At 46.5% G+C, this 12,526-nt stretch overlaps 1 protein-coding gene across 5 annotated transcripts in view; it reads right to left on the bottom strand.

The window, feature by feature from the left end:
* LOC135514624 (DISP complex protein LRCH3-like) overlaps window positions 1–12,526 on the bottom strand; it is a 94,666-nt gene that overhangs the window by 52,187 nt on the left and 29,953 nt on the right. For all 5 annotated transcript variants that reach the window (XM_064938059.1, XM_064938060.1, XM_064938057.1 and 2 more), the window contains exons 2-6: window positions 8,188–8,332; window positions 4,911–5,037; window positions 4,619–4,724; window positions 632–768; window positions 336–445 (exon numbers count right to left, since the gene is read on the bottom strand). In XM_064938059.1, coding sequence (XP_064794131.1) covers window positions 336–445; window positions 632–768; window positions 4,619–4,724; window positions 4,911–5,037; window positions 8,188–8,332 — 625 coding nt within the window. The remainder of the gene's footprint in view (window positions 1–335; window positions 446–631; window positions 769–4,618; window positions 4,725–4,910; window positions 5,038–8,187; window positions 8,333–12,526) is intronic.

Raw genomic sequence — 12,526 nt, 5'->3', positions numbered from 1 at the left:
GGAAAGGTATGTAAAACTGTATGATAGTAGCAATGCAGGTCTGGATGAATAGAAACCTGTGAGTTGCGTGGTAAGCCTACCTGTAGAAAACCGTAGTGAAATGCTTTGCAAAAGAAACTTAGAGAGTTTTCATTAGACAAATTCAGTCAAAACTGTCACAATATATAGACCGATATAAAGAATCGATGCAAGCAGAGAGGCTGACAGAAAAAGAGAGGAGCAGGGAGATGCAGAGGAGAGAGTGCCCCCTCTTTCTGCCTCCCTCCAGCTGCACCTCTGCACACAGCTGCTTCCAGGGCATTATTAATGGCAGTGGCAGCGTGTGTATGTCTCACCAGGATCCGAAGGCAAGGGGTCTCCTGTCGTAGTCTGGGAGCTCAGGTGTAGTCTTGCTGGCCTCATTGTTCAGATACTTAAATATATGGATCATCCCCTTTATACAAATCTGGGAATGACAGGGAAAGAAACACCTGGTAGACAATAGAAGGAACATTTTGACTAAGATATATTAACACATGTGGTGCAGGTCATAATTCTAGAATCAGGCTGAGAGTTTAAGTGTTTACTAGTCACTGACGGGGAACAAAAGGTGCATTTGTATCGTGGTGAATGGATAGTTAGTGTGTGTTACCTGTGCGGGTGGGTTCTGTAGGGGGTTGTTGTCCAGCACAATGCTCTGTAGGTGACGCAGGTTGCGGTAACACACAGGGATGGATGTCACCTTGTTACAAGAAAAGTCCAGACGCACCAATGGCAACGCAGCCAGCTCTGTATGGGCATAAAACACAGCTTAACGATAAACCCTTATAGCCCAGCAAAAATCTGATTAGTAAAATAAAACATCTGTCTGTTTAAGCAAGAGAGATTCTTTCTATGACTTCTGTCTATAGCGTCTGAACAGTTTGTGCTACACACTAATATGACCCCTCTAATGAAAGGTGTTTTCCTCTAGGATGCCCACAACTCGTCTGAAGGGAGCCAGGTACCAGTTTGTGCTACACACTAATATGATGTAGTTTAGTGGCAAAAAAAGGATTCTTAGGATTAAACAGTGTGTGTGTTGATCAGAGTGGACACGACGTCAGGCCAGGTGGTTGAGTGTGTGTTGACCAGAGTGGACACGACGTCAGGCCAGGTGGTTGAGTGTGTGTTGACCAGAGTGGACACGACGTCAGGCCAGGTGGTTGAGTGTGTGTTGACCAGAGTGGACACGACGTCAGGACAGGTGGTTCAGTGTGTGTTGACCAGAGTGGACACGACGTCAGGCCAGGTGGTTGAGTGTGTGTTGACCAGAGTGGACACGACGTCAGGCCAGGTGGTTGAGTGTGTGTTGACCAGAGTGGACACGACGTCAGGCCAGGTGGTTGAGTGTGTGTTGACCAGAGTGGACACGACGTCAGGCCAGGTGGTTGAGTGTGTGTTGACCAGAGTGGACACGACGTCAGGCCAGGTGGTTCAGTGTGTGTTGACCAGAGTGGACACGACGTCAGGCCAGGTGGTTGAGTGTGTGTTGACCAGAGTGGACACGACGTCAGGCCAGGTGGTTGAGTGTGTGTTGACCAGAGTGGACACGAGGCCAGGTGGTTGAGTGGACAGAGTGGACACGACGTCAGGCCAGGTGGTTGAGTGTGTGTTGACCAGAGTGGACACGACGTCAGGCCAGGTGGTTGAGTGTGTGTTGACCAGAGTGGACACGACGTCAGGCCAGGTGGTTGAGTGTGTGTTGACCAGAGTGGACACGACGTCAGGCCAGGTGGTTGAGTGTGTGTTGACCAGAGTGGACACGACGTCAGGCCAGGTGGTTGAGTGTGTGTTGACCAGAGTGGACACGACGTCAGGCCAGGTGGTTGAGTGTGTGTTGACCAGAGTGGACACGAGTGGTTGAGTGTGTGTTGACCAGAGTGGACACGTCGTCAGGCCAGGTGGTTGAGTGTGTGTTGACCAGAGTGGACACGACGTCAGGCCAGGTGGTTGAGTGTGTGTTGACCAGAGTGGACACGACGTCAGGCCAGGTGGTTGAGTGTGTGTTGACCAGAGTGGACACGACGTCAGGCCAGGTGGTTGAGTGTGTGTTGACCAGAGTGGACACGACGTCAGGCCAGGTGGTTGAGTGTGTGTTGACCAGAGTGGACACGACGTCAGGCCAGGTGGTTGAGTGTGTGTTGACCAGAGTGGACACGACCAGGTGGTTGAGGCCAGGTGGTTGAGTGTGTGTGTGTTGACCAGAGTGGACACGACGTCAGGCCAGGTGGTTGAGTGTGTGTTGACCAGAGTGGACACGACGTCAGGCCAGGTGGTTGAGTGTGTGTTGACCAGAGTGGACACGACGTCAGGCCAGGTGGTTGAGTGTGTGTTGACCAGAGTGGACACGACGTCAGGCCAGGTGGTTCAGTGTGTGTTGACCAGAGTGGACACGACGTCAGGCCAGGTGGTTGAGTGTGTGTTGACCAGAGTGGACAGGCCAGGTGGTTGACGCCAGGCCAGGTGGTTGAGTGTGTGTTGACCAGAGTGGACACGACGTCAGGCCAGGTGGTTCAGTGTGTGTTGACCAGAGTGGACACGACGTCAGGCCAGGTGGTTGAGTGTGTGTTGACCAGAGTGGACACGACGTCAGGCCAGGTGGTTGAGTGTGTGTTGACCAGAGTGGACACGACGTCAGGCCAGGTGGTTGAGTGTGTGTTGACCAGAGTGGACACGACGTCAGGCCAGGTGGTTCAGTGTGTGTTGACCAGAGTGGACACGACGTCAGGCCAGGTGGTTGAGTGTGTGTTGACCAGAGTGGACACGACGTCAGGCCAGGTGGTTCAGTGTGTGTTGACCAGAGTGGACACGACGTCAGGCCAGGTGGTTCAGTGTGTGTTGACCAGAGTGGACACGACGTCAGGCCAGGTGGTTCAGTGTGTGTTGACCAGAGTGGACACGACGGCCAGGTGGTTGAGTGTGTGTTGACCAGGTGGACACGACGTCAGGCGCCAGGCCAGGTGGTGTGTGTGTGACCAGAGTGGACACGACGTCAGGCCAGGTGGTTGTTGAGTGTGTGGTGGTGACCAGAGTGGACACGACGTCAGGCCAGGTGGTTGAGTGTGTGTTGACCAGAGTGGACACGACGTCAGGCCAGGTGGTTGAGTGTGTGTTGACCAGAGTGGACCCGACGTCAGTCCAGGTGATTGAGTGTGTGTTGACCAGAGTGGACACGACGTCAGGCCAGCTGGTTGAGTGTGTGTTGAAGAGAGTGGACACGACGTCAGGCCAGGTGGTTCAGTGTGTGTTGACCAGAGTGGACACGACGTCAGGACAGGTGGTTGAGTGTGTGTTGACCAGAGTGGACACGACGTCAGGCCAGGTGGTTGAGTGTGTGGTTTGACCAGAGTGGACACGACGTCAGGCCAGGTGGTTGAGTGTGTGTTGACCAGAGTGGACACGACGTCAGGCCAGGTGGTTGAGTGTGTGTTGACCAGTGTGTGTTGAAGAGTGGACACAAGAGGCCAGGTGGTTGAGTGTTGTTGAGTGGACACGACGTCAGGCCAGGTGGTTGAGTGTGTGTTGACCAGAGTGGACACGACGTCAGGCCAGGTGGTTGAGTGTGTGTTGACCAGAGTGGACACGACGTCAGGCCAGGTGGTTGAGTGTGTGTTGACCAGAGTGGACACGACGTCAGGCCAGGTGGTTGAGTGTGTGTTGACCAGAGTGGACACGACGTCAGGCCAGGTGGTTGAGTGTGTGTTGACCAGAGTGGACACGACGTCAGGCCAGGTGGTTGAGTGTGTGTTGACCAGAGTGGACACGACGTCAGGTTGAGTGTGTGTTGACCAGAGTGGACACGACGTGGCCAGTGGTTGAGTGTGTGTTGACCAGAGTGGACACGACGTCAGGCCAGGTGGTTGAGTGTGTGTTGACCAGAGTGGACACGACGTCAGGCCAGGTGGTTGAGTGTGTGTTGACCAGAGTGACCAGAGGTGGTTCACAGAGTGGACACGTCAGGCCAGGTGGTTGAGTGTGTGTTGACCAGAGTGGACACGACGTCAGGCCAGGTGGTTCAGTGTGTGTTGAAGAGAGTGGACACGACGTCAGGCCAGGTGGTTCAGTGTGTGTTGACCAGAGTGGACACGACGTCAGGCCAGGTGGTTGAGTGTGTGTTGACCAGAGTGGACACGACGTCAGGCCAGGTGGTTGAGTGTGTGTTGACCAGAGTGGACACGACGTCAGGCCAGGTGGTTGAGTGTGTGTTGACCAGAGTGGACACGACGTCAGGCCAGGTGGTTGAGTGTGTGTTGACCAGAGTGGACACGACGTCAGGCCAGGTGGTTCAGTGTGTGTTGACCAGAGTGGACACGACGTCAGGCCAGGTGGTTCAGTGTGTGTGTTTATTGTATTCTTTTTTTTTTTTACCTTTATTTTAGGTAAAACTGACCGGGCAAGTCAGTTCAGAACAAATTATTGTTTTCAATGACAGACTAGGAACAGTGGGTTAACTGCCTTGTTCAGGGGCAGAATGACAGATTTTCACCTTGTCAGCTCGGGGATTTGATCTTGCAAACTTTCGGTTACTAGTTCAACGGTCTAACCACAAGGCTACCTGCCGCCCGTTTGTGTGTGTGTGTGTGTGTGTTGTGTTGACCTGGGGGCAAGCGGGCCAGGTGGTTGCGGCGGATGTTGAGGTCTCGCAGCGAGTCCAGTCGACCAACCTGAGGAGGGAGTGTCTGGATATCATTACAACTCACGTCCTGGAGAGAGGGATGAGGAGAGAAAAGGAGAGGAAAAGGATGGCCTGGTTAAATGGTAATCAAACCACAACACAAATTCTACCAATCAGGGAAAAAACGGGCAATTCAACATGGTGGTTTTGACATTGGAAAACATCACACGGCCAGATACCCACAGCCAATTAAGCTGTGTGTGTGTGTACTGACCAGTTCTGTGAGCTGTCGTAGTTGGCCCAGCTCTTCGGGAAGGGAGACCAGCTTGTTGTTACAAGCGATCAGGACCTTCAACGGCAGACTGCACACCGGGCTGGGCAGGGTCGACAACTGGTTCCGACTGGAATCAGGATTAAAGAGAAAGAAAGACAGGAGAGAAAATTGAAGTGGTGTTTTTGACTAAAGCCTTGGTAAATTCATGTCTACATTCAACTTCAAATAATTGTGATGATGTTTTTATGTGTTCTGGCAAGACGGCGAATGTTACTGAATATTATCAAAACAAAGCAAGTCACTCGGTTCAACAATGTTCTCGACATTCTGTTGCCACTGTCTGGGAAACAGGTTACTGTTACAGACCAAGAAGCCTCTCGTCTCAATCCTGTTCATCTGATATGCTGTGGCTTTTCTATATGCCCAAAACAGATCAGCGCTTTCATTTGATGAATGAACATGGGTGTCTTCCCAAATGGCACCCTATTCCCTATTTAGTGCACTACTTTTGACCAGGGCCGATAGGGGTCAAATATAGTGTATGATATAAGGAATAGGATGCCTTTGGGATGTTGAGCATCTGTTTTAGGCATCACATATTTTGACATGGGTGAACGTAGCATGCATGGGCCGTCTTTCTATGGTTTGACTTCAAGTGGCATGTCAAATTTGTAAATAGATATGTACATCTGTATTTACTCTACTGTGTGCGTGTATCACCATATGCTCAAGTATGTGACGGCCTGTGTGTGTCAGAGGTAGAAAAAAGTACTCAAAAGTACTCTCACATACTTAAGGAATTTGATGTTGTATAGATTTTACTTTTACTCATATTAAACAAACCAGACAGCACAATTTTTTTATTTCCCATTTTAAAATCACCCATGTCTCTACTCAATTCTAATTTGTCTATTTCGTTGTGCGTTGATTGTTGGGGAAAAACTGGTCTACTGTAGGCTACACTACTTTCTTCAACGTCAACATTCCTTCAGAATACTTAGCCATCAGACTGTTAAACAGCCATCACGAGCACAGAGAGGCTGCTGCCTACATGCAGACTTGAAATCACTGGCCACTTTAATAATGTTTACATATCTTGAATTACTCACCGCATATGTATATACTGTATACTATCTATTGCATCTTAGCCTATCCTTCTCTGAAATTGCTCATCCATATATGTATATATTATTATTCCATTCCTTTACTTAGATGTGTGTGTACTAGGTTTTTGTTGTGAAACTGTTACATATTTCTTCTTAGATATTACTGCGTTGTCAGAACGAGAAGCACAAGCATTTCGCTACACACGCATTAACATCTGCTAACCATGTGTACGTGACCAATAACATCCGATATGATTTTTAAGAGAATATGTCACTGAAAAAAAGTATCAAAAAAGGTGGATAATAAAAATTGAAGTTTCAAGGAAGAACGGACAGAAAAAGCATTTAATCTCACCATCTTTCCCCAATGCCAAGCCAGCGTGTCTAATTAGCAATTCAAATGTTACTGTATGCAAAGAATTCAATCTCAGACGTTAGAATTAATCTAGACAGAGGCCCGACGCGGAAGCATTGAAGTGTTAACTCCACGCTACAAACACAGCAGCAGAATCCTCCTTCGTGGCCTGACCCAACAACAGGAGGTCACAAGTGCCTTCCTAAAAGCGTCCTGGGTTTTAACCAAACACAACATGCCCTTCACAGACGCGGAGGTATTTATACAGTGCATAGCGACAGTTTGAGGAAATGGCTAACCACACGTCTATGGACAGCATAATTGCGCCTGTCAAACAGATGGCCGTCGGTGTCAACTGCAGACCTCCGCGTCCATGCACAGGCGGATGATATGTACAGGGTTGTTTTGGAGGGGCTGTCAGGCTGAGCATTTTTCCCTGGCTATTGATGAGAGTACTGACAACACCAATTTAGCACAGTTGTGTGTGTGTGTGTGTCTGTTAACGCAGCATAGCCTGTCAATTAATGTGAATGGCTTGCAATGTCTCAACCAGTGTGCGCTGTGAGCGACTAAACCGGGAGCTAAAAGATCTGATGGATAAATCATGCGCATAATCAACTTTGTCAGGGAGACATCAGGCACCCGACATAGTATTTTCCGTAAGCTTGTGACAGAATCATAGGACACCCACAGTCTCCTGCTTCACAACGACGTGCACTGACTGAGCAAAGGAAAAGTGCTGGAGCGGTTCTGTGAGCTGCATGACCAGGACGTGGTTTTCTTCAGAAAAAGCTAAATGAGTGGAGCAGTTGACCACCTCCGTATTCTGCATGTTTGGCAATTCAAACTGAGCATATTGAACATCGAAACAAATCAGCGATGCGCTCCAGAGTGCCAGGTCCGTGTGTGTGCATTTTGGGTGTCATGCTCAGATGAATACAGCACAATAAAGTAACTTGCATGTTATGTGCTAACAATGTTTGGATCGACTTACACCTGCGAGTCCTCCTTTCCCTCTATGAACGCAATATAGACTCACGGCAGGAACCAGCTTTCACATAAGTCAATCAAGGCCTACTTGCGTATTAAAATGACAACCATCTCACCCGACATCCACAAGATGGTGTCGTAAATGCAGTGGCCTATATGACAGTAGGTAGTAAATACTAACATTGTTGTGATTGCTTATACAGGGCTATTAAGGTCTCAAGTATTTTCTGTTCTGTCTTTACAGGAGCAGGCTAACCCCACATTCAGACAACGCCTTTTATTCTTTAAATGTATTCTTTTGGCCAGTTGCTATTATAAGTAGGCCACCTAATATATATATTTTTAAACACTTCTATTAGTCCATTTTCTTTTCTTGTGAACGTTTCTGTTAAGCCTCATAACGGTCTGCGGTAGGCTAAGTTATTTTATATAGGCCAAGAATCTGAGAAAAGAGACGCCAATTAAGCCCTCTTGTTGTTTGTCAAGTCGAATGAAGATTATTGTTGAAATGAATTGCCTGACTGGTCTCCATCTGTTGCTGTGCAACACTTGCACAACAAGCTAGCTATATGTTCAGCACCAGGCGCTGTTCACCCATTGATTGCAGCTTTACGTTTCAGCACAAAATGGTATGCTGCCTGCTTTATTACTTGACTGTCTGCATTCTCTCTTCTCATGAATGAAGTGTAAACGTAACTTCTGCATTATTTAGGGATACTCTGCTCCACACTATACTAGCTTATTAACCAGGAAATCGCGGAGCAATTTCTGCATCGTGCAACTAAGTAGTTTACACCACTGGTGTGTGTGTGTGCATGCCCATTACCTTATGTTCAGGTAGGTGAGGGCCTGGAGATTGAGAAGACTCTCAGGCAGCGAGCGCAGGCAGTTCTGGTAGAGCTGCAGGTGTTCCAAAGAGACAAACATACACACCTCCACGGGCAGCTCTGGCAGACGGTTACGGGACAGGTCTAAACAAGGAGACAGAGACGTAGATGTCATGCCACGGTTTATTTCATTCAATTATTTCACCCTTTATTTAATCACGTGAGTTGTTTTGTGTTCAAACCTTTAGGTGTCCTCACGTTGGGGCCGTTTGACAGACATTTTCTATTGCGACCCTTATTTTACCAAGTTGGTTGAGACATTCTAAATGTACTGCCATCTTGGGGGCTGGCAAGGATGGCTTCTGGTCAGGATGACAAGAAAGGCTGTGTTGGGGATGTGGCCAGGGTTGTATTCACTAGGTACCAAATGGAAGAAAGTGTACTGAAACAGAGTGATTGCTTGAACTAATGAATAAAACCCAGGACATCAGGGCCCAACCCCTACAACATGTGCCAAGGGATATGTAAGAACATTGGTTGTATTCTCAACTGAAGGATGGCACCATTTACAGGACAGTATTCCCAGTGACTGTCTTAGGGAAACCCTACACAACACCTACATTATTACCATGTGTTCTGTAGGCGGCTGCAAGTAGGTTGCAAGTTCAAATCCCCGAGCTGACAAGGTACAAATCTGTCGTTCTGCCCCTGAACAGGCAGTTAACCCACTGTTCCTAGGCCGTCATTGAAAATAAGAATTTGTTCTTAACTGACTTGCCTAGTTAAATAAAGGCCTAAATGGTCCCTAATGAAGTGTTTTTCCCTCAACAACCTACACACAAAAATATATTTCGATAAAAACAATTATAATAATATCACATTTATGTAAGTATTCAGACCCTTTACTCAGTACTTTGTTGAAGCGATTACAGCATTGAGTCTTTTTGGATATGACACTACAAGCCTGGCACACCTGTATTTGGGGAGTTTCTCCCATTGTTATCTGCAGATCCTCTTAAGCTCTGTCAGGTTAGATGGGGAGCGTCTCTACACAGCTATTTTCAGGTCTGTCCAGAGATGTTCGATCGGGTTCAAGTCTATGCTCTGGCTGGGCCCCTCAAGGACATTGAGACGTGTCCTGAAGCCACTCCTGCGCTGTCTTGGCTGTGTGCTTAGGGTCGTTGTCCTGTTGCAAGGTGAACCTTTGCCCCAGTCTGAGGTCCTGAGCACTCTGGAGCAGGTTTTCATCAAGGATCTCTGTACTTTGCTCTGTTCATCTTTCCCTCGATCCTGACTCGTCTCCCAGTCCCTGCCACTGATAAACATCCCCACAGCATGATGCCATCACCACAATGCTTCACGGTAGAGATGGTGCCAGGTTTCCTCCAGACATGACGCTTGGTATTCAGACTAAAGAGTTCAATCTTGGTTTCATCAGAGCAGAGAATCTTGTTTCTCATGGTCAGAGTCCTTTGGGGGCTGTCACTCAAAGCGGGCTGTCATGTGCCTTTTACTGAGGAGTGTCTTCTGTCTGGCCACGCTACCATAAAGGCCTGATTAGTGGAGAGCTGCAGAGATGGTTGTCCTTCTGGAAGGTCCTCCCATCTCCACAGAGGAACTCAGGAGCCCTGTCAGAATGACCATCAGGCTCTTGGTAACCTCCCTGACCAAGGCCCTTCACCGATTGCTCAGTTTGGCGAGGTGGTGAGCTCTAGGAAGAGTCTTGGTGGTTCCAAACTTCCATTTAAGAACAATAGAGGCCACTGTGTTCTTGGGGACCTTCAATGCGGCAGACATTATTTGGTACCCTTCTCTAGATCTGTGCCTCGACACAATCCTGTCTCGGAGCTCTATGGACAATTCCCTCAACCTCATGGTTTGGTTTTTGCTCTGACATGTACTGTCAACTGTGGGACTTATATAGACTATAAGTCGGACGATTAATTGGAATGGCCGATTAATTAGGGCCAATTTCAAGTTTTCATAACAAATCGGCGATTACATTGCATTCCACGAGACCGTGGCAGGCTGACTACCTGTTATGCGAGTGGATCAAGGAGCCACGGTAAGTTGCTGGCTAGCATTAAACTTATCTTTTAAAAAACAATCAATCTTCACATAATCACTAGTTAACTACACATGGTTGATGATATTACTAGGTTAACCTCTTGAAACTCTGGGGGCGCTATTTCATTTTTGGATGAAAAACGTTCCCGTTTTAAACAAGATATTTTGTCACAAAAAGATGCTCGACTATGCATATAATTGATAGCTTTGGAAAGAAAACACTGAATTTTCCAGAACTGCAAAGATATTGTCTGTGGGTGCCCTAGAACGGGAGCTACAGGCAAAACCAAGATGAAACGGCAACCAGGAAATCAGCAGGATTTTTGAGGCTCTGTTTTCCATTGTCTCCTTATATGGCTGTGAATGCGAGAGGAATGAGCCTGCCCTATCTATCGTTTCCCCAAGGTGTCTGCAGCATTGTGACGTATTTGTAGGCATATCATTGGAAGATTGACCATAAGAGACTACATTTTCCAGGTGTCCGCCCGGTGTCCGTCGAAATTGGTGCGTCATTTTCAGCTGCTGGTATTTTTCCATGCGATTCTGAGGGGAAAGCAGGCTTCCACAAACTGCATATCAATGAAGAGATATGTGAAAAAACACCTTGAGGATTGATTCCAAACAACGTTTGCCATGTTTCGGTCGATATTATGGAGTTAATTCGGAAAAAGTTTGACGTTTTGGTGACTGAATTTTCGGTTCGTTTCGGTAGCCAAATGTGATGTACAAAACGGAGCTTTTTCTCCTACACAAAGATTCTTTCAGGAAAAACTGAACATTTGCTATGTAACTGAGTCTCCTCATTGAAAACATCCGAAGCTCTTCAAAGGTAAATGATTTTATTTATTTGGTTATCTGGTTTTTGTGAAAATGTTGCATGCTAAATGCTACGCAAAATGCTAAGCTAGCTCTTACACAAATGCTTGATTTGCTATGGTTCAAAAGCATATTTTGAAAATCTGAGATAAAAGTGTTGTTAAGAAAAGGCTAAGCTTGAGAGCTAGCACATTAATTTCATTTCATTTGCGATTTTCATAAATAGTTAACGTTACGTTATGCTAATGAGCTTGAGGCTATAACTGGATACAGGTTTTTTTCATAGCCAAACGTGAACAAAACGGAGTGATTTGTCCTACACAAATAATATTTTTTTGAAAAACTGAACATTTGCTATCTAACTGAGAGTCTCCTCATTGAAAACATCTGAAGTTCTTCAAAGGTAAATGATTTTATTTGAATGATTTTCTTGTTTTTGTGAAAATGTTGCTGGCTGAATTCTAGGCTTATAGCTATGTTAGCTAAACAAGCATTTGTGTAAGAGTATTGATAGCTATGGTTGAAAAGCATATTTTGAAAATCTGAGATGACAGTGTTGTTAACAAAAGTCTAAGCTTGAGAGCAAATATATTTATTTCATTTCATTTGCGATTTTCATGAATAGTTAACGTTGCGTTATGCTAATGAGCTTGAGGCTATAAATAGAATCCCGGATCCGGGATTGTGCGACGCAAGAAGTTAACTAGCTTGTCCTGTGTTGCATATAATCAATGCGGTGCCTGTTAATTTATCATCAAATCACAGCCGACCTCGCCAAATGGGGGATGATATAACAAAAGCGCATTCGCAATCGATGCACGAATGTACCTATCAACATCAAAGCCTTTCTTAAAATCAATACACAGAAGTGTGTTTGAAACTTTCAAAGTTCTTGAAATGCTCCACATTAAGACATGAAGGTCAATCAAAGTAATGGACTGTCATTTCTCTTTGCTTATTTGAGTTCTTTGCTTATTTGAGTTATACGGCTATCTTCCGTATACCACCCCTACCTTGTCACAACACAACTGATTGGCTCAAATGCATTAAAAGGGGGGGGGTGTCTTCCTGGGGCATATATACATGTATTTTTTTGTTGTTGCAGTGGCAGCTTCGATGTCACCGCTGGTAAATGCATATAGGGGAAACACACAGTTATTGTGACCACTTCATCATATTATCATGCAGTTTATAAATAAACGGTTCCAAGAATTGGCTTGCATCGAGTCACTAGCTTAGCCAACAGAGTGGAACTGTCGGGGGTAGGCCAGCTATTGTTTTGGCGATTGAGGGTGGGATTTTGCTCTCCCATTCCCAAGCGTATGCCTTTATTTTCTCCACTGCTAATTGTGAAGTAATGCTGTGATAACATCTCCAGCATTCACCTCTAGTTCTCATCGACAGCAGTAGTCATTACAGTTCTTTTAATAAACCACTCATTCTGACAATGTGTTT

This window comes from Oncorhynchus masou, chromosome 26 (assembly GCF_036934945.1).
Source record: "Oncorhynchus masou masou isolate Uvic2021 chromosome 26, UVic_Omas_1.1, whole genome shotgun sequence".
Classification (NCBI taxonomy): domain Eukaryota; kingdom Metazoa; phylum Chordata; class Actinopteri; order Salmoniformes; family Salmonidae; genus Oncorhynchus; species Oncorhynchus masou.
Note: the sequence above shows the minus strand (reverse complement) of the source record. Positions and strands in the feature narration are given on the sequence as shown.